At 37.8% G+C, this 23,123-nt stretch overlaps 1 protein-coding gene across 1 annotated transcript in view; it reads left to right on the top strand.

The window, feature by feature from the left end:
- Nucleotides 1-23,123, top strand: part of RC3H1 (ring finger and CCCH-type domains 1) — a 74,551-nt gene that overhangs the window by 3,104 nt on the left and 48,324 nt on the right. The window contains 5 exon segments of the mRNA XM_044001845.1: nt 20,691-20,869; nt 20,872-20,939; nt 20,941-20,977; nt 20,980-21,032; nt 21,034-21,057. Of these exon segments, the coding sequence (XP_043857780.1) occupies nt 20,827-20,869; nt 20,872-20,939; nt 20,941-20,977; nt 20,980-21,032; nt 21,034-21,057 (225 nt within the window). The 5' untranslated portion in view covers nt 20,691-20,826.

Genomic DNA, 23,123 nt, shown 5'->3' with positions numbered 1-23,123 from the left:
ATAAGTAATAGTTTTAGCCTGTTGTGGTAGGAATTTTATAGTCACACTTGGGGAGGGGGGCAATGAGGGTTATGTGACTTGCCCAAAGTCACACAGCTAGTAAGTGTCAAGTGTCTGAGGTTGGATTTGAACTCAAGTCCTCCTGAATCCAGGGCCGGTGCTTTATCCACTTAAATTCACACTCATATAAGCAATTTGGTACTACTGCCATATTGAGTATATATAATAGAAATTCATGATTTTTCTTAACCAAGTCAGTTGAGATCTATTAATTGTCTAAGGGAGACAGCCATCTCAGTGCTATCCTCTAATATTCTACAACTGTTATTTGGGGGATGATTAAATGTATTTGCGTTTATTTCAGTTCAGATTTTACCCCTTCTACAGTAGTTAGAAGATGGCTGGAAGGGACCTCAGAGGCCCTGTAATCCAGCCTCCTCGTTTTAAAGAGGAAACTGAGGCATAGGTTGGTTACCTGATTTCTCCAAGGTTATTCATGAAGCTTGTTAACCTGTAAAGGGATTCTTCTTACTATAATTTGTCAAATCCTTTTCTTCCAAAGTTTTGTGGTCTGCTTCTGGGTCTCTTTCAGATTTGGGGCTAATTTTGTGGACACAAAATCAAGAAAATACTTGATTTTTGTTGTCCACACAATTGAGATAGGACCTCAATTAAGCAACTGATATCAATGCATATTCTTATCATTTCACTTGGGATTTTCCCAGCTGGTATTTTCTAATCATCTAATAAACTTTCTCCAAAGCTTGAATCAAATTTTCTTTTTTCCACACTAATATTCAGGTAACAAACACTTGTAGATGAAAAGATAAGAATAGGTTATTCTGTACATAAGATTACACTCAAGGACTTGTTCCTTGTTGAAAATGAATTTTGTATGATTTGATACATTAAGTGTGCCAGTACTTAACTTGAATGGTCCAAGTGCCTGTTTTTATTGCTTTGTAAGTACTTTTGATAGGTTTTATCAAGTTACCTTGTTAATGACATATGCATATATGTGTGTGTGTATCTATATATACACGGGTAAACATTTTAATGCTTTTCAGGAATTGGGAATTTTGTAGTGAAATTCATTCATGTTATTACTCATTTGTGTGATTTACTATAAAATTTTCATGGTCTTCATTAGTTATACAGTCATTTTTATGCCACGGAAGTATCTCACTGTACCAGTAGGATATTAAAAATATAATAGAAAAATAAAAAACTTGTCATAATATTCAAGATTGTTTGTTGTGGCCTGCTGAAATCTAAGAGTGTGTAGCTCCCAAATATGTTTTTCCCTTAAGCTAATGGGTCATTCTGGAGGGCTTGTCTCATTCCGTGAGAACCATAAGGTTCAGCTACCGTTTAACTTTCTGCCCATTTCTGTGTCCCTTGCGAGTAAATGATGGAGTCTGACAAAATGAGACTTTGACAAATGATAAGCCGCAGGATAGTGAGCCAGTGAGCTAACTCTGTGTGCTGGTTTGGGTTGCAAAGCACTTGGCTTAGAATAGTTCTGGGAGAGTAGGTACTACGAGTATTGTTGTCCCAATTTTACACCTGAAGAAACTAAAGGATTAAGTGATTTACCTAAGAGACATAGTTAAGTAACTGAGGTAGAACACATTTTCTGAGTTCCCTCTAGGACAACATCATACTAGAGCATACTGCTTCTCAGTGAATTGGACTTGAATATCTAGATTAGTCCATACTGAATCAACAAGAGTCACTGCTTGGGTTTAGAACCCTTTATAATCTTTTGTCTTACCCCTGCAACCACAGGAATTTACCAGCAAGCATTTTATTCATTGTAGGATTTCTAAGGAGAATCACTTGTTATAAAATAAACTTTATTTAAAACTTGTTTAATTTCCCATCTCTAATTCTAGCATATTTAGCTTTGGATATTATAATATATTCAAACCATGGACCAGGGTTTGAGTGTTCTAGATGTGCCCTTACTCAAGTCAATTTATGTTTGATGTGAATTGATAGCAGTGTCTTTCCATCCCTTTATGTTTGTTTTGGCTTGGGTTTTTTGTTTTTTTTTGCGGGGGGGGGGGGGTCGGCAATGGGGGTTAAGTGACTTGCCCAGGGTCACACAGCTAGTTAAGTGTCAAGTGTCTGAGGCCGGATTTGAACTCAGGTACTCCTGAATCCAGAGCCGGTGCTTTATCCACTACGCCACCTAGCTGCCCCCTTATATTTGTTTTTTAAAGACCAGGTCAGAAAATTGATAAATGATAGCCATTAGACCCAAATAATAGATTGGATCCTGTTTTTGTTGTTTGAATTTAAAAGGTCACATTTTTGTCATGTTAAAATAATCGTTTTGTGCTCTTACCAATTTTTAAAGGATTGCTTATTAAAATATAAAATGACTAAACATAGTAACATTCTTTTGATGTTTGTTAGTGTCTTAGCAATAGAGATCAGTCATTTCTGCCTGAAAGATTTTCATCAGTATAAATACGGTAATAATTTGAACTTCTGTGGTTTCTTTCATCTAAATATCTCAAAAGTGCTAAACAAATAGTATTTCACTAATTTCACTATGGTGGTGGAATGAAATGTCTTTGAGACAAGAACTTGTGATGGAGCCATTTTAAAATCTCTAGGTGCCATCATTAAGAAATTAGAGATTGAAAGACTATGAATAAGAGTGAAGGGAAAATGCTGCTTTGTGGGATATAATTATATTGAGCATCTCAGACACTTCAGAATTCTCTAGGCCCCTCTGCCAGTGTGTTTTTAGTAGACAGTACTGTAGTCTTAATTCTTTTTGGATAATTCTGTATTTTTAAAAAATTATCTTATGGAAACAATTTGGAATCTGTGGGTAAAATTTAAAAGTTTTATCTTAGCTATCCTTGAAGAGTCTCTTTAAATTTGGTAACTTGAACAGATCCATTGTTCCTTTTGCCATTTTTAAAGGAAGCTGTGTTGTGTTCCTTACCTACTAAGTGTTTTTTAAAAAGATACACTAGTACTACACTTAATAAGCATCAGGTGAATCTTGATTTGAAACTTATTCACAAATCTATGGGACCTAGGAGGACAAGGTGTTTAATTTAAAGGCCTCATGTCTCAACTGTAAATGAAGGACTTGGACAGGATTCCTAAGGTTCCTTTCAGCTCTTAATAGTAATAATAGCTAGCATTTATATAGAAAATTTAACTTCCCTGCATACTTTACAAATATTTTCTCAAAGAAAAATAAAGTGGAAAAAAAAAGCTTTTCACTCTGCTGAATTCATCAGTTTTCTCTCTGGAGGTAGATAGCATTTTTCATCATGAAAGGACTGATGTTCATCAAGTTGGACTTGTCTTGTTGCTATACTCCCAACTCACAGAAAAACAAAATTGGATAATTAAATTAAATGTTTATTAGGTACTTACTTTGTACACCCAAAGAAAGACAGTGGCAGACATTTCAGTACAAGTTTGATGATTATTAGGTACATAGTTAAGGTCAGCTAGTGTAGGCCTGAGAAGGTTTTGCAGAGGAGGTGGTCCCTGAGCTAGCCAGGCCTTCAAGGAGAGGTGGGATGCCAGTCATTGAAGTTAAAGCCCCTTGCAAATGTGGGGGCCTGCTTCTGTCACGGGGGGGGGGGGGGGGAGCATATATGAATGGTAATCATGTGAAGCTAGAAAGGTAGGTTGGAACCAAAGGTGCTGCATATCCTACATAAAAACTATATTTTATACTTTAGAATTAAATCACGGAAGAAAAAAAGTAATTGAGTCACAGACTGTTTTAGAACATGGGATTAGACCTTTGTTTTAGGTAGATTGTTTAGGTAGCAGCTTTGTAAAGCATGGACTCTAGTTGGAGGTGAGAAGAGCTTTTTATCAGATAAAGATGCCCTGAACCAGAGTCCTGGTAGTGGGAGAATAAATAAACATGGGACTGATGGAAGAACAGGACTTGCTCACGGTTACCGGGCAAAACAGTGACAGCCCTCCTCTCCTTCCACATATCTTTGTCCACATTGTGGCATTTTCACTAGGTAAGCATCTAGTTTTGATTGAATAGGGGAGTGAGCATGGGTCAGACCTGAGTTTCAGAAGATCTTGTTTGATAACTGAGTGGAATAGTGCACATGATCTATCACTTTTCAGATAGCTAAAGCTATGTAAATATCAATTTTTGTTACTATTATGTAGGTGAGACTACAAACTCTTCACCTTGTTCCAATGCTGTGGTGCTTTACAGTTTAGTTCTAAGCTACTTCCCATCTTTATTTCATGCTGCTTTCCTTTACATGCTTTACAAGACTACTTGTCTCATCTCCATCTTCCATTCATTCTCAAAAGTGGCTCCTGTGGGAAGAATACACTCTTGTTTCTTTTGCACATGCTTTAAGACTTGGTTCAGGTACTATTGCTTCCCTGAAGCCTCTCCTAATTGCAATTTCCCCCGGTATTCTTAGTGTATTTTGTTTGAATGTCTCTTTGCTCCTATCACTCCTGACCTCATATGTAAGCTTCCTCAGGGCTAGAACTGTAGGCTTTTTTGTGTTTGTATTACTATTACCATTTCTACTGTAGTACCTCAGTGTAAATGTTGGAATTGAATTGGTGTTAGATTTGTATTTACTTATTAAGGACACCCAAGAATAGTCATTTGTTTTTGTCTAGTCCTATGATTTCATTAGTATAGGAAACTCCTAATAAGGAAAACGTTTCCATAGCAGATTATGCAATTTTCTGTTTGAGAGAGTTGCCTGGGGCATTGAACCCCTAAGTGACCTGTCCAGAGTTACTCAGCCGGTATGTGTCAGAGGTAGGGCTTGAATCCATGCCTCCCTGACTCAGGCCATCCCAGGCTGCATTTTTAAGGTTATATGAAAGAAAATTTTAAATTCTTGGTGCTGATAAAAATTAGCCTGTTTATTAATTTATTGTGGGTTTTTTAAAAACCTGTTCTTTCACCCAGAATTTGGAGACTCTGGATGGGTTGGGATCCTGCACAATGATCCATATCTATAGATCTGTGATCTCATCAAATTATCGAGGCATTGTAGTAATTACAGAATGAATCATTATGAATGGCTTCAGTTCAGGAAGCATTTATTAAGCATTCTCCTTGGAGATGAGACAAAGACTAAAGAAAGCATCTTCTCTCAAGGAACTTCCATTTTTACCAGGAGGCAATGGTATATGAGCTAATTAGTCAAATCAAAGAGTATGCAAAGGAATTTCTGGCATTTGGGAAGGAAAAGCACTGACTTGGGGTGATGGGGGGGGGGGACAAAGACTGAGCTGAGCCTTGAATGAGGGAGCTATGACTGCTGAGAGGTAGGTAGAGAGAGGTGAGGTAGAGGAGGGGGGGATAATCTGCAAAGGCTTATGGGGAGAATAGTTTGGATGAATTAGGTACAGAAGAGTAAAATAAATCTGAAAAAATGCTTGGCACCAAAAGGTGAAAGGCTTGTATTTTATCTTAGAGGCAATAAGGAGCTGCTTGAACTTTTTGAACAAGGTAGAGACATTCAGAACTGTGCTTTAGGAATATCAATTTGACAGATATGTGGAAAATGGATCAGAGCACTTGTGAAAACTAGCCACATCTTTTCTGTTTTCCCTCTTTTTTGTTTTTTGCTTTATTGGGTATTTATAAATGACCATTTTTGGTAAAGCTAACATATCAGTTTAACAGAATAGGGCTTAAAGGAGGGTGATTGTATTTTTCAGGAAAAAAGGAGAAAAGGCCTTAGTTGTTGGTTCTTTTGGGGGGTGGGCAGTGGGGGTTAAGTGACTTGCCCAGGGTCACACAGCTAGTAAGCGTCAAGTGTCTGAGGCTGGATTTGAACTCAGCTATTCCTGAATCCAGGGCTGGTGCCTTATCCCCTGCGCCACCTAGCTGTTCTGAAAAGATCTTTGAAGAGAGAAAGTAGATATTGTTAAAACCCTTGAATTCAAGCTCCTGTTAAAACTCAAAGGTGAGCCCCACAGGTCTTTCCTCAGAGCTTATTACTCATATCTTTGTCACGGTGCTACAGGTTTTTATCTGGTTTCCTGGCCTAGCCCATAAGAGATTAGAAGCCAGAACATTGTATAGTGATAGCTTATATTTGTGTAGTGAGTGTTTAATGGTTACAAAGCACTTTTACATTCCATCTGATGCTCACAGTAACACTGAAATTGGTAATGTGCATGCCTATTCTTTTCTAATGGAAAGTGACATTTATTAAGTCCTAATTTTCCCAAACTCAAAGCTAGATTGTGACAGAGCCAGTATCCAAACCCAGATCTTGTTTATCCAAGTCTCAAGTGCTTTGGGGATCATTGTATAATAGCAGTGTTTGTAGATCATAATTAATTTTTTTTGTTTTGAGGATAGAATGAGATGATATTTATAAAGCACTTAGCAAACTTTAAAGTGGTATATAAATGCTAGCTAATATGGTTAGATCCCAATTAATGTGAAAAATTAATTCCCCAAAGTGTTCACCTGTATTTGAAGTTATAATCACATAAGATATGATCATTTGTTCCAGCTCAGTGGACATATGTAGTGCAAATTCAAATACTGTGACCACTTAAGGGGATTTTTTTAAAAATCCCCAATTATATGTTAAAACAAAATTTTAAACTTTTTTTTTTTTAAGTTTTGAGTTCCAAATCCTATCCCTCCCTTCCCCTTTCCTGAGATGGTAAGCAATCTGATACAGGTTATATAGAACATTTGCATATTAGTCATTTCGTACAAGAAGACTTGAAGACAACAACAGAAAATGAAAGAAAGTGAAAAATAGCATGCTGCAGTTTGTATTCAGACAGTATCAATTCTTTCTCTCAATGCCAGATAGTATGCTTCATCATGAATCCTTTCAGATTGTCTTGGATAATTGCATTGCTGATAATAGCTAAGTCATTTAGTTTTTGGTTTTGTTTTTTGCAGGGCAGTGAGGGTTAAGTGACTTGCCCAGGTCACACATCTAGTGTCAAGTGTCTGAGGCTGATTTTGAAGTCAGGTCCTCCTGAATCCAGGATGGGTGCTTTATCCACTGTGCCACCTAGCAGCCCCTCACAGTCTGTCATAAAATATTGCTGTTCAGTTCCCGGTTCTGCTTACTTCACTTTTCGCATCAGTTCACATAAGTCTTTATAGGTTTTTCTGAAATCATCCTGCTTGTCTTTTCTTATAGCACAATAATATTCCATCACAATCATATACCACAGCTTGTTCAGCCATTCCCTAATTGATGGGCATCTATTTGATATTTCCAGTGCTAGCAGCAATATTTTAATGATGATCAACTGTGAAAAACTTAGCTACTCTTATCAATACAGTGATCTAAGACATTCCCAAAAGACTCATGATGAAAAATGCTATCTACTTCCAGAGAAAGAACTGATAAACTCTGAATGCAAATTGCATTATAGTTTTATTTTTCTTGCCTTTGTACCACAAAAAGAGCTTCTATAAATATTTTAGTACAAATAGGTCCTTACCCTTTTCCCCCTTTTTTTGAAATGCCCTTTGGGATATATACCTAGCAATGATATTGCTTGATCTGAGAGTGTGCAGTTTATAGCCCTTTGGGCATAGTTCCAAATTGTTCTCCAGAATGGTTGGATTAGTTCACAACTCTACCAACAGTGCATTAGTGTCTGGTCCAGTTTCCCCACATCCCCTCTAACACCAATCATTTTCATTTTTGTCATATTAGCCAATCTCATAGGTGTGAGGTGATACCTCAGAGTTATTTTAATGTGTTTCTCTAATCAACAATTATTTCATATGACTATAGATAGCTTTGATTTCTTTGCTTGAAAACTGCCTGTTCATGTCTTTTGACCATTTATCAAATGGGGCATGACTTATATTCTTATAAATTTGACTCAGTTCTTTATATTGTTGAGAAAATTAGACCTTTATCAGCGATACTTGCTGTAAAATTTTTCCCAGTTTTTGCTTTCCTTCTAATTTTGGTTGTATTCGTTTTGTCTGCGCAAAACCTTTAAAATTTAAAATAATGAAAATTATCCATTTTGCATTTCATAATGTTCTCTATTTTATGTTTGGTCCTAAATTCCTTCCTTTAACTATAGATCTGACAAACTATTCCATGCTCTCCTAATTTGTTTATGGTGTCACTCTTTATGTGTAAATCATGTACCCATTTTGACTACCTAGTTTCTGCCATACTTTTTTCCTGATTTTCTAGCAGTTTTTTGTCAAATATTGTTTTTGTTCCAAAAGCTTGGATCTTTGGGTTTGTCATATGCTAAATTACTGTGATCATTGATTACAATGTCATGTGTGCCTAACTTACTCCACTGATCTGCCACACTTTCTTAGCTAGTACCAGATTGTTTTAATAAACTACCACTTTATAATACAGTGTGAAGTCTGGTATGACTAGACCACCTTCCTTCACATTTGTTTAAACTGATTCCCATGATATCCATGACCTTTTGTTCTTCCAGGTGAATTTTTTTTTCACCTCTATAAAATAACTTATTGGTAAGTTTGATTGGTATGGCATTGAATAAATAGAATAATTTGGGTAGAATTATAATTTTTTTATATTGGCTTACCCTATCTGGCAATTAATATTTTTCTAGTTGTTTAGATCTGACTTTATTTGTGTGAAAAGTGTTCTGTAATTTTGTTCATATAACTCCTGGGTTTGTCTTGGCAGGTAGACTCCCAAGTATTTTATATTGTCTACAGTTATTTTAAATGGAATATCTCTATCTCTTGATGCTCAACTTTGTTGGTTATATACAGAAATGTTGATGATTTGTGTGGGCTTATTTTCTATCCTGCAACTTTGCTCTAATTGTTTCAAATAGTTTTTTTAGTTGGTTCTCTAGGATTCTCTAAGTATACCATCATATCATTTGCAAAGAGTGATAGTTTTGTTTCCTCCTTGCTTGTTCTAATTTCTTCAGTTTCTTTTTCTCTTATTGTATAGCTAAAATTTCTAATACAATATTGAATAAGAGTGATGATAATGAGCATCCTTGCTTCACCCCAGATCTTCTGGGAAGGTTTCTAGATTATTCCCACTACAATTAAAATAATTAATATTTAAAAGGGCTTTGTTATGAAGGAAGGGGTTCAGCCTTTTGTGTTTGAGAAAGGGGAGTATGTTCATTCATTTTAGAAATATTTCTACTTAAAATTGCTAATACTGTATTCAACTTTTGAAAAAAAGTTAAAAATCAGCCACACTTAGAACCTGCTTGTTCTTTGAGGGTTGTAGAGAACTGAGGCTTTACATATGATTGCTTTTTTGGTAAGGAATGATATACTTAATGTTGCCATCACTTACCTTCCACTCCCATCTTTGGTCCCACTGTTAACAGTGGTTTTCTCTTGAAGTCTAATCTTTTGTATTTATCACCTCTTGGCTCGAGTAAGAAAACACCCAACTCCACAAAGATGTCCAGGGGAAAAGTATTCATGCTTTATCTGTAGATAACTCTGTTACATTCCACCCCCCCCCCCAAGAAAACAAACATAGCGTTTAATAATAAACATTTGTCATCTGAATTTGACAGAACAGAATTATTGTCCAAATCTTCTTACAGAAACTAGTTCTATGATCCTTGAACAAAACACTCTACTTTGTTTCCTCATTTGTAAATAGATAATGATAGCATCTACTGGGTTTTTTGGGGTATCAAATAAGCTAGCATGTAGACTTGCAATGCTTGCTAGATCTTATAGACTAGATCTTTAGTCATATGTTTGATTGGAGGAAATGTAAATTATTAATACTTTTTATAATAGCAAAGAATCAATCTGTAATCATTTATTAAGCACCTGCTATGTGCCATCCACTGTGCTAAGTGCTAGGATACAAAAAGAGGCAAAAGACAGTCCCTGACCTCAAGGAGCTAATGGGGGAAACAATATGCAAACACATGAAGCAGGCTATATAGAGGATAAATAGAAAGTTGTTTGTCTTTTGTTTTTGTAGAGGACCATTGACATCAGAGTTTTACAAAATCATTAGTTTCACTCTCTCTTCCAGTCATCTAAGTCCAGTGGCAAGACAATCAGGACAACCCAGTACTCTGACTCAGGTTCTCTGACTTTAGATCTTTGGCTTTTCTATATGTAGTAAATATTACTTATTCTGTAGTATTTTAACACTTACAAAGCACTTTCCTTTTTGTGAAGTAGGTTGTGTAAGAATTATGGTCTCTATTTTACAAAAAAAGTCATTCACCTTGCTCTTCTCAAGATTTGGTTCTGTTCTCTTATTACTCAACATGTTCCTAGAAAATACCTGAGCTTTTAAATTTTGCCTTGGGATTGATTCTGAGATAATTTTATTAACCTTAGGAAAACTATTGATAATCAGATTAAAATGGAAAACAACAGACCTTTTATCCGGTGAGGTAACCCAGAGATGCTTTGCAGACATATCTCTCCTCACCCCAGGCAGCCCAGCACTCTGTGCTCAGAGGCCCTTAGGAGGTTCCTGGAAGGGCTGAGTTACTTTTGAGTCATTTGCACACAAGGGTCCCAAAACTGCAGAATACTTCCCTGCCCTGAGCACTGCAGAGAAGTATGTGTACCACAATTTTCTTAGACACTCACTTTTCCTTTTCCTGTCCTGTCCTTCGGGGCAATGAGGGTTAAGTGACTTTTGGACTCAGGTCCTCCTGAATCCAGGGCTGGTAGCTTTATCCACTGTGCCACCTAGCTGCCCCCTTACAGTCCTCATGACTCCAGGGCCAGTCCATCCTCTGTTTTCTGTGAGCTTGATGTATTCTTATACCAAACTGTGTGTACTTATGTGAGTTTTAGCTTCCATTGTCTATTTCAGTTAAGAGTGAGTTTCATTTGGTGTCCACTCTGCCCACTTCTTCCTCATGTTAGTGTACTTTTCTCATGCACTCCAGTTACGAGAAATAGCAAGTTCTTCCTCTTTTCTCCAGTAAGTATATTCCTTTGACCCTCCCTTTGTTTTTCTCTTTTCATACAGTCCCTGTCAATTGTTCAAACAATGTTACCTAAGTTGCTTGAACTCTCGTGTTTTGATTTCATTATCCCTACTTAGCTCCACTTTTTTCATCGGAAGTGCATGAAAGTCTTCTGTGAAAAGTCCATTTTATTCCCTTTAAGATTATATTTTGCTTTGCAGGGTGAATTATTCTTGGTTGTAATCCTGTCTGTTTCTCTTGCCTTTTGGCATATTGTATTCCAAGATCTCTTGGTTTTAGTAGTTCTCAGGTCTTCTGTGGCTATATCTAGTTCCTTGGTGCTTGAACTCCTTTCTGGATGCTAGCAATATTTTATTTGATGTGGGAATGCCGGAGTTTGGTTTTGACATTCGGAGGCTTTTCCTTTTGGGTTTCTTTCAAGAGATGATTGATGGTTTCCTTCTATGTTTGTCTTCTGGTCCTAATATATATGAGTAGTTATGTTTTCTTGAAATGAAGTATCCAGGCTTTATTGTTGTTATTGCCATTGTTTTCAGTCCCATGATTTTTAAACTATCTTTTTTTTTTTACCTATTTTTCCAAGTTAGTTTTTTATTTGAGATATCTTAAATTTTTATCTTTGGGACAAATGTTTTGTTTTATTCTAATATTTTCTGCTGTTTTGTGGAACCATTTATTTCTGTTTGGTCTGTTCTAGTATTCAAGGAATCCGTTTCTTGGATAAGGTTTACCACTTTCTTTAATTCTTTACTAGAGATTTTGTTTCATTTTTATCTTTTGCTTCATTTCTTCTAGGTAATTAGTCTTTGTGGAAAATCAATTTTTTTCCTTAGAATCTCTATTATTAGTTACTTGCTTTTGGGAATCTCTAGATTGGCAGTAATTTTGAAAATAGTTGATGTTTTCTTTGATCTGCAAATCTCTCCAAATTTAGTTCCTGAATTTTGGCTTTATGCCAGAGTGAGGCTTTCCACCCTGCTGCTCTTTTGGGTAGGGTTCCTGCTTGGTCTCTCCTATGCTGACTTATACTTTTGGGATAGAGCCTCCCAATCCCCATTTGAGGTTTAGTGAGTAGGCTCTTCAAGGCCCCTCTACTGGAATCTCAGGACACGTGAGCTCCTGGGCATCTGAGTTATCTCAGTTTGAATACTGTCCCTCCTCACTGATTGTTGCTGCTTTCTGGGGCTTCCAGAGGCCAGTTTCAGATGACTCCTGGGTCTTTGAGGGAGACTGAATTTGCTGGTGCTTATGGCCTCCTTTTTTCCCCTGTTTCACTTACTGTGTTGTTTGTGTTGGATTTCTTGATCATTATTCTGTTTGATGTGCTGTATGTAGTCCATGGGGTCAGAGTTGTATAGTACTGTGTGTGAATTTAAGGTTTTTATTGGAATAGATGTAGGAGAATTGGACTGTCTACCTCTGTTCAGACAACCATCTTGTCTGGAAATTCTGGTAATGATTTTTTCTTAGTATTATTCCAACTTCTTATCTTGAACAGAAGGACCAATTTACAGCCTGATGAACAGTGCATTAATATGCCTTTTTTTGCTATAGCCCATCCAACATTAAGCATTTTTATCTTTTGTCATTTACCTCCTGCATATGAGGTGAAATTTTAAAATTTACATTTTTCTTACTGTTAGGTACTAATTGTTATTATTAATGATTTGGAATGTTATCTTGGTTATTGCTAGTTTGCTTTTTATTTTGAAAGGTGTCCCTGTCTGGATCGTTAACCACTTATCTTTGGGGCAGTGGCTCTTTTTATGTATTTGTATTCCTTAAATATCAGACCTTTATTGGTTTGAAGGGTTTTTTTTATCCCCAGTTAACAGTTTCTCTTCTCACTTTAGCTGTAATGATTTTGTTTCAATAAAACATTTTCAGTTTTATGTAATTAAAAAGTTTGTTTTATCTTTTATGATCATCTCTAACCCTTAAGGGGTTGGTCTCCATGATATCCAAGGTCCTTTCCGGCCCCAAATCCTGTGATCCTGTGATTCAGTTAAAGCATTGGTGGAACCATATGAAATATTTATTTCATTCAGTGAAACAACCTTGGATAAAATGGGAATCCTGATTTTTTTAAAGCATTTTTTGTTTATTAATACTTGCTTGGTTATGGGGCACTTGAAAAGATGTCAGAACACAGGAAAACGTTGATATTAATCTGTATTACATCAGGAAGTTGGAATTCCTTGCAAATTCTGAGTGGTAGACATATCTACAGTTAACTTAGCTACTCTAATCAGTACAAGTAATCTAGGACAATTTCAAAGGACTCATCTAGAAAAATGCTATCTACAAGGAGTGCAGATTTTTCCACTTATTTTTTCTTGTGGTGGCAACATGGTGGAAGCATATTTTGTATGACTTCACTTGTATAATTGGTATATTGTGTGCTTTTCAATGGGGGAGAGACTGGAGGGAGAGAATTGGAAACTCAGTTTTAAAAAGCAAACTTTAAAATAAATGAATAAATTGTATTTTAAAGAACTAACTACAGCTCTTAGTGTCTGCATCACAACAAAATGTACAGGGGGCAGCTAGGTGGTGCAGTGGATAAAACAACGGCTCTGGATTCAGGAGGACCTGAGTTCAAATGTGACCTTAGACACTTGGCACTAGCTATGTGACCCTGGGCAAGTCACTTAACCCTCATTGCCCTGCAAAAACAAAACAACAGCAGCAACAACAAAATGTACATGCTTAAATTAGAGACAATGCAGGTTCTATGAGAGCTTCTCAATTGAGTCATTATCTCAAACCCAATGTTTATTTAGATAGCAGAAGACTTATGAACACGTGTATTGACTGAACTATGTCTAATTCCAAGAGAGCTTTGATGCTTGAAACTGAAAAGGAAAATTAAAAAGCAGTTGCTATCGTTGAGTTGTTTTAATTGTGTTCAACATTCTGTGACCCCATTTGGGATGTTCTTGGCAAAGATACTGGAGTGGTTTGCCATTTCCTTCTCCAGCTCATTTTACAGTTGAGGAAACTGAGACAAACAGGAGTAATTGACTTGCCCAGGGGCATACCAGCTAGTAAGTGTCTGAGGCTGGATTTGAACTCAGGTCTTCCTGACTCCAGGGGCTGGCACTATCCATTGAGCACCTAGCTGCCCCCCACCACTTGCATGATTCCTCCCCATTTGTTAGTATATCCTCCACCTTTAATTGCTCTGTTTATTGTCTACATGTGTTCTCTCACTTAGTCCCCCCCATCTGCTCAAACAGCTAAAGGCCTGCTTCAGTTTGATCTTTCTGTTTCAGTGCCTAGCATAGTCCCTTGAAACATATATCTGTTCTCTTAAGCAGTACTATATATAGGCATGTTACTGTCTTGTTCCCCTAATGAAAGCTAGCCCGCCACCACCCCCAACAGCAAATAAGACAATAAAAAATCAGGCTCCTATTCCAAAGTCCTCATTTTGTCATGAAAAGAAGTTTTATATATATATATATATATATATATATATATATATATATATATATATATACTGCCTGTTTCTAAACCAATTTGCCACAGAATAAGATCAACTCATTCAACAGTGCTCTCAGATTCAGATTCATGTGCAAGAGATGTGATTTGCTGTTTTATTTCTATTAGGTGTAGAGTATAACTTTTCCACAGAAGCTAGATGGCCCAGTGGTACATAAGTAGGACCAGACTCCACTGCATGCCGCATGTACAGTCAAGCCTTTTCACTCTCAATAGCCTTGCCAGTCAAATTAATATAAATCTTTTTTGTTTGTTTGTTTGTTTTGTTTTGTTTTTTTGTAGGGCAATGAGGGCCAAGTGACTTAACCAGGGTCACACCAGCTAGTAAGTGTCATGTATCTGAGGCCAGACCTGAACTCAGGTACTCCTGAATCCAGGGCCAGTGCTTTACCACTGCGCCATCTAGCTGCCCCCAAATTAATATAAATCTTGAGATTCCAGTTCTGGAGTTGGAAGGGACCTAAGAGGCAGCCTGGTGGTGAAGTGGATAGAGTGCTGACCTGGAGTAAGGAAGACCTGAGTTCGAATCCAGACTCAGGCACTTACTGTGTGACCCTGGGCAAATTACGTCACCTTGTTTTCCTCAGTTCCTCATCTGTAAATGAGCTAGAGAAGGAATGACAAACCACTCCAGTATCTTTGCCAAGAACATCCCGAATGAGGTCACAGAGGGTAGGAAACAACAACAGCAGTAACTTTTATTTCCACCAAAGGTCTCTTTCTGGGATGGTCATAATTCAGTCAGTACATATGCTCATAAATAGTTTTTGCTCAAAGTTCTGCTCTGAGGCAGCCAGTTGCTTATTGGTAAGTGACCAAGCCATAGAACATCTGAGGGAGTGGAGATTGTTGGCTTCAGCGATTTGCATTTACATATTTAAAGAACTGTTAGGTTAATGACTGGGGAATTAGAGCTGTTCTCCTTATTTTACCTAAGTACAGAAAGATGAACAATTTGGTTACTACCATAATCGAAAGTCAAATTGCTTGTAGTGAGAACCCTGTTGCTGAACCAAGAAAGGTTTGGAAGAAAACAGATTTCAGAACTGTGTCCAAGAGCCACCTGTAACACTGTCTCTGCTCTGTCGCTTCTTGGGCGAATTGGTCGGCCTATGAGAGGCTGGACTACTTGCTCTCTGTTGCCACCTGCTGCTGCTGAGAATAAGGAGAAGTAGAGAAACTGATTGGCTGCTGAGAAGACTCAGGGGTCAAGAAGGCAGAGGAGAGGAGGAGGGCCCCTCAAAGGGGCAGAGTTGCAGAGGCTTTTGAGGACTCTAGGCCAAAGACTTCTACTTTTTCCTAAAAGATCAAAGTGCTACTTCAGGTGAAGGCTTAAAACTGGCAGAGATGTTTGCTAATATGGACAGAGAAGGGGAAGAGCAGCCCATCAGATGGGATTGCCACATTGGTGACTTAACTGAATATGGGGTTGCACCTGCCATGGGTCTTTAGAAATGGTGGTATTGGGGCCAGCTAGGTGGCACAATGGATAGAATACTGGCCCTGGATTCAAGAGGACTGAGTTCCAAATCCGGCCTCAGTCCTTGACATTTAATAGCTGTGTGACCCTGGGCAAGTCACTTAACCCCAATTGCCTCACCAAAAAAAAGAAAAGAAAAGAAATGGTAGTATTGAGTGACCATTTTAGTGCTAATGAGATGGACTCACAGCACTGAGTAATTTGGGTAACTGACAGCACCTGGTGTTTCTCAAATTCAGTCTGACCTTGTCTTATCTTCTGCTATTGGATTTTGAATCCTCCTCGTTCAATATCTGGGACATAAGCATTTTCATTTGTTTCATTTTTGTAAATTTCCTGAAACATTTCTGATAAATTAGTAGTGGAAGGTTGTTATAACTTGTGAAATAGGTCTTTTATGAAGAACACATTTGGTAGAAGTAATGTAGTGGGAAAGAAGATTAAATTATGAAGGCATCATAGCTTTCTCCCTCTAGGCAGGGGTTCTAAACCCTTGTTTGAGTGTCATGAACCCCCTTGGCTGTCTGGTGTAACCTGTGAACCCCCTTTCAGAATCATGTTTTTAATGCTAAAAGAAATATATAGGGATACAAAGAAAAACAGACATTGAAAATCCAGTTATCAAAATTAAGTATTTTTTAAGTTCATGGACAGTGTGGGGTCAGAACCAAGATTCTATGTAGGAGGAGAAATTTAACTTAGTTTCCCAACACAAGTCCTCCACAAAATTTTAGAAAACTCAGCAATGAGTCATTTCTAGTCCATGTCAGCTTGGGAGACAGAGGTCTGTGGACACTGGATAATGTTTGGCTTCAAGGCATTGGCATAGAACATTCCAGCAAGCAGGAAACTGGAGAGATCTGAGTTGTGCACCATTGAAAGATAGGTTATATGCGGAATAGATGCAACTTGAGGCTCTTTCCACTATCCAGTTCCAGGTCAAGATCTATGGTCAACTAAGGAGAAGGACCACCTGTAGTACCTAGACTGTGTACTGTGCTAGTAACAAGTTTAGACAATTAGTGTCTTTGTGAGTGGCTGAGTAATTCTTACTTTCTTGCTAATAGTAAACAGTGCTTAATTACTCCACCATATATTGTGCTAAATGCTATGAGTCGGGGGGATTATTCAGTTGGGATAGTAGAGAAAAGCCTGTGGAGTCAGCTTCAGCCTAGAGGGGAGTGAAGCGACGGCCCCCTCCTTAAATGAAGTTCTGGGAGGAACAGCTGACCAATCAGAGGAAGTAGGGCTACATGATTCTTACAGCTTCTTCTAGTTCTAATCTGTAACCCTGGCCCATCACCTTTTCAGGTCCTAACTCTGATGTTTTACTCTTTTCACTTTGCTTAATAAATTCATGCCGTTTCTGGCATGTGTCTTTACCTTTTGGGTGACCTGCACCTTTCCCCACTCCAGCTAAACCGGCCTGACTGCCATTAACGTCACAGTCTTGTACATTCCCTCTGTATTCTGTAATCCTGCTGTCTGGATTTGGGATCCTCTTCCCTGGAATCTTTGTTGAAAAAAAGGTGGGTGATTGTTTTCCCAGTGAACAAAACTCAAATAAGGACAGAAATGAGAGTTGAAAAGTACATCTTACAATTTGACATAGCAGTAATTGCCATGCTCGTTTGTCTCATTTTCTGAACTTGTGTCTTAATGTTCCTACTGCTTATCTTCTCTTCATCAGCACAACCCCCCCGACCCAGTCCATCTCCATTGGAAATTTCCCCTTGTTAAAGTCTGAAAACTTAGGTCTCGTTCTTTGTGGGTGCTTGTGCACACTCACACATACTATAATCCAGGTAGTGTACTTTACAAATATCTTACTTAATCCTCACAATAGCCCTGAAAACAACCCTGAAAAGTAGGTGCTGTTCTAATACTCATTTTATAGTTGGGAAAAATGAGTCAGAGATTAAGTGACTTGTCTAGGATCTCACAGCCAGTAAGTGTCTGAGTTTGGATTTGAATCTAGGTCTTGCTGACTCCTAATTCACTCTCCATCTATCTATATCTCAATAGTTGATTTGGGGTTGTTGAACAAAATACTGCTATATTCTTTCTTTTTTTTAAAACAACCTCTTAATAGTTTTGGGGACCAGGAGGCTCTTCAGCATCTTTGGTCTTGATGTAGGTCAATATATTGTCTTTTATTAACAAGCATCCCATCACAGTGGGAGGAAGTTTAAGTTTGATGTTTGTTAGCAGAGGATCATTGGGCAGGGTTATTTCTGTTACACCTTCCAAGGAATCCTGAATGGTTTGATAATGTAGATGGATTGGAGCCACTTTGAAAACGGACGTGTCCTATCAAGTTGAATACTTTTTCATAATCAATAAAAAATAAGCACAATAGATCTCTGCATCTTTTGGTCACTTGTGAGATAGCAAAGATGTGGTCCGTCTTTACAAAAGCCTCATCAAGGATGCACTCATTTCCTGTCAAGGTGACTTCATGAAGGGTTTCCTCTTCAGGTCATAGCACTCTATTATTTGCCATACCTATTCAGGCCAGGTACTCTCTCCCCACCCCCTTTCAGCTCTCTTGTATGTGTCATCTTCCATTATAATGTCAACTTTTTGAAGGCAGGGACTGTTTTCTCCCTGCACTTATTTGTAGTCCCTGTGCTTAGCACAGTTCCTCCACATAGTAAGTGCTCAACAACTGTCCATTGATAAGTGCTTAACAAATGGTCACTGACTTGGAAGAGTTAGGTATATAGGTGATAGTTAGAATTCTCTTGGGGTGTGCCCCCTTTTGTTGTTAATAAAGTCCAGTGTTTCCACTCCTTTGTAGGTTCTTGAAATTAAAGCAGTTCCAGCACAAATCTTTTCTTTATATACTTGATCTAATGTAGTTCTGGGGGTTTTTTTTGTTGTTTTTTTTTTTTTTTTGGTTTGGTTTGCTCCTTGTCCTCTAATACTCTAAAAGTACCTCAGAGATTCCTGGCAGGATCCATGTGTGGTGGTACCATTATCCTTAATGGTGAAAACTGCTTGTTGCAATAGTTGTTACAACTCATTACTCCATTTCCTACCTTTCGTATAACCTTTCATTTTCATCCCTGATATCCTTAAAATGACATTGTTTAGGGGCAGTTAGGTGGTGCAGTGGATAGAGCACGGCCCTGGAGTCAGGGGACCTGAGGTCAAACCTGGTCTCAGACACTTAACACTAACTAGCTGTGTGACCTGGGCAAGTCACTTAACCCCAATTGCCTCACTTAAAAAAAAAAAAGACATTGCTAATTGGGATATCTTGCCAAGCTTTATATAGACTACTTTTATCCTTCACTGCTTCTCTCTGCCTTGTAATTTTTCGTCTCCTCTTTTTTTTTCTTTTTCTTTTTCTTTCTCTTTCTCTTTTTTTTGGGGGGGGGGCAGGGCAATGAGGGTTAAGTGACTTGCCAGGGTCACACAGCTAGTAAGTGTCAAGTGTCTGAGGCCACATTCAAACTCAGGTCCTCCTGATTCCAGGGTTGGTGCTTTATCCACTGTGCAGCTAGCTGCCCCATCCTCTTTAATAAAGATGTATTTTCTTTGTAAAATGTAAAGTTTTTTCAATTTTATATAATCAAAATCGTCCCATTTTATCTTCTATGATCGTCTCTCTATTTTTGTCAAGTACTACTTGTGCCAAGATTATTATCTAATTTCTGAAACATGACCTTTTATTTTTTAGGTCCCATATTCATTTGCTGGGGTGGGGGGGGGGGGCGGAGATCTATGAGAGAGCTTGATCTAACCTAATTTCTCTCAGAATGTTCTGCAGTTTTTCAGCAGTTTTTGTCAAATTAAGAACTTACCCCAATAGTTGATTTTGGATTGTTGAATAAAATACTCCTATATTCTTTTTTTTCCCCTAACTCTTGGGTTGTTTTTTTTTTCCCCCTAACTCTTAATAGCTTTGGGGATCAGTAACTTCCTTGTAGTTTTATGGGTGGGGCAGTGACAGTTAAGTGACTTGCCCAAGGTCACACAGCTAGTAAGTGTCAAGTGTCTGAGGCCACATTCAAACTCAGGTCCTTCTGAATCCAAGGCTGGTACTTTATCCACTGTGCCACCTAGCTGTCCCCATAGTTTTGTTTTATTAATAACCTTCTAAATCCTTACCTTCCTTATTATTTCCTATCACCGTTGTATATGTGTCCTTATTACTCCTACCTATTGTATTCTAACCCAAATTTCTACCCCTGGCTTGAACTGTTTTATGTTCTTTATGGATCATTCTGTCATTCAAAAACTAAGCAGTTTTTACCTGCAAATGTTCTTCATGATTTAGATGAGTGTCAGTTAATTTTGTTTTAGTTATAGTAGCCCATGTATTGCAAGATGGTGTCCATTTTCAGTTTGTAGAGTAGGAAAAATGTGGAATTCTGAAAAATAAAAATATAAAACTCCCTTTATTTTAGTTTTTAATCTTTGGTTTTAGGATTTATCCTAAAATAGAAAAAAAAAAACCTTAACGATTTGAGTAGACAGTATAATAGAAAGGTTAGGAAAATTTTGTTCTAGTCCAAACTTTGCCATTTAAATGACTTTTTCTACGTGTCCTTGGGTCTGTTTCCTTAAATGAGGTTGTTAAGAAGATGATCTGTCAATGTTTCTTCAATATTCTGTGATCTTATGAAGTTACAAATATATCAACAAGTTCTGACATGTATAAACATGGTGTAAAATGGCAAAATCTGGATTTTTAAAGTAGAATGGAATGGTTAGAATTTTAAATACAGAACTGAAAAATTCTCAAACTCAACACAACCTTTTTTCTTTCTTTTTCCAGGTTATATTTCACACTATGTGCTGACTGTATTTACAGAAGATATTTAAAAAACAAACAAACTTTTTTTTGAAAGATTTTGATTCCAGTGGAATCTGTGCTTTAGATTTTTGTGTTGTGAATCGTAATTACTTAAGCAATGCCTGTACAAGCTCCGCAATGGACGGATTTCCTCTCCTGCCCATTTGCACTCAGACATTCGACGAAACGATTCGAAAGCCTATCAGCCTCGGCTGCGGCCACACTGTCTGCAAAGATGTGCCTGAACAAGCTTCACCGCAAGGCGTGCCCTTCGACCAGACCACTATTAACACCGACATAGAGCTCCTGCCTGTGAACTCGGCCCTTGCTGCAGTTAGTGGGTGCTCAGGTAAGACAAGCTACTCACTACAGTGTCATGGTGTCCATTCTCTTCTCTTTGTGTTTGAAGGAAAAAATTAATGATAATAAATATATTTGACAGGTACAGTTAAAGTATGTACTGTGCATATGCTCTCATTTGAAGGATTAATCTTTGTTATATTGGTTGAAATATCCTAGTCTTTTAAATTTTTGTGTAGTACTAACTGCACCTAGTAGAGTTACTCTTCAAAGGATCAGTCTCATCACCATGCCAAACCTAAAGCACGGACATTTTTGTGCACTTGTTGCAGTTGGAGAATCAGTTGAATGTAGAATCAGAAACAGTAGCAACAACTAGGAGGTTACAGAAAGAAAGGACCCCCAGGAATCTTCTGCTTTGAGTAGCGAGCCGCAATTAGAGGCAGTTGGGTCTCTTAGTAGACTAGAAGTCAGGAAAACTCAAGTTCACATCCTACCACAGACACTTAGCTGTATGGCCTAAGCAGGTCACTTTCCTCCTCTCAGTCTCTCATCTGAGAAATAGTAGCACATGGTATGAGGTTCAAATAATATGAATGTAGGGCACTGCAAATCTTAAAAGTACTGTGTGAGTGCTAATTGGTGTCATCATCATTTATTATAATTGAAATTTAGGGTCGCTCAAAAAGGCAGTGGGAGGGAGGGGTATGATTGGGTTGTGAGTGAGCAAGTTAACATCACATTACAAGTCAATGAAGAATTACATGTCAGAAGTGGGATAAAGGATATCAAAATGTATGGTCAGAAGAAAAAAGATTGGCTGTGTCTTGTATCAAAGGGATAACAGTCTATAATATATATAGTCTACATGCAACAGTCCTGTCCTGGAATTTGATACACATAAAATAATGAAACTTTTCTTATTCTCAAGGAGCCTACGATTTAACTGGAGGAAGAAATGCATAAGTATATGCTGAATTAATGTTTTAAAAAAGTTAATGAACATAATAAGAAAATACATATATATATAAAAATCAACTAGGTGGCAGGGTGGCTGGAACATTGGGTTTGGAATCAGGAAGGTGTGAGTTTGAACCTCAGGCACTTAACAACTTTGTGACCCTGGGCAAGTCACGTGAACTTGTCAGCCTCAGTTTCTTTATCTGTTAAATGGAGATAATAAAAGCCTCTACCTTCCAGGTTGTTGTGAGGATAAAGTGAGATAGTTGTAAAAGTACTTTGCAAACCTTTAAGCACTATATAAATACTAGCTATTATCTTTATAAGTACAAAAGATGAAATGCAAACTAATAAGAACTATGTAAAAATGCTCCATATCACTTATAACAAAAACATTCTAATTAAAAATAACAGGTTTTACTTCAAATGATAGGAAAGGGATAGGACTGGACCTACAACTCTACAGAGCCTCCTGAATGGTATCCATAATCAGTATAAGAAGGGTGGCCTTAGAAGGGCTAGACCCAAGAAAAAAACAAGTAGACAAAGAATACCTATTTTCCAAATGATTTGCAATTGGATAAACAGTCCTATAGAGGGGGCAGCTAGGTGGTGCAGTGGATAAAGCACCGGCCCTGGATTCAGGAGGACCTGAGTTCAAATCCAGCCTCAGGCACTTGACACTTACTAGCTATGTAACCCTGGGCAAGTCACTTAACCCCAATTGCCTCACCAAAAAACAAAAACAAAAAACCCAATTCCTATAGAGCAGCAAAGGTGATAAAGAGAGAGATATTGGATGGTCTGTGGGAGGGAAGTGCCCTCTAGGGAAAGCTTAGTTCCAACTCATAGAAAATTGTAGAATCCATAGAGAAAAAAGAAAACGGAACCTGGAGACCTTTTGACCCAGCATTACTATGACTTGCATATACCTCCAAAGAATGCCAAGAGAGAAGGAAAGTTCCTCTAAAATTTATGCTTCTGTAGTGCTCCTGCCATGAAGGAGCTCACAGTCTAATACAAGAAGATAGCACACACAAGAAATCTGAAAAGGAGATGGAATAGATAGGGCACCCAAGGTAGGGACCATGATGAAGTCCTGAAGCTCTCTGATGTCCACCCTCTACCGTCAATCAGAGGCAGGAGACCAGAAAT

The sequence above is a fragment of the Dromiciops gliroides genome, chromosome 4, assembly GCF_019393635.1.
Source record: "Dromiciops gliroides isolate mDroGli1 chromosome 4, mDroGli1.pri, whole genome shotgun sequence".
Classification (NCBI taxonomy): Eukaryota; Metazoa; Chordata; class Mammalia; order Microbiotheria; family Microbiotheriidae; genus Dromiciops; species Dromiciops gliroides.
Note: the sequence above shows the minus strand (reverse complement) of the source record. Positions and strands in the feature narration are given on the sequence as shown.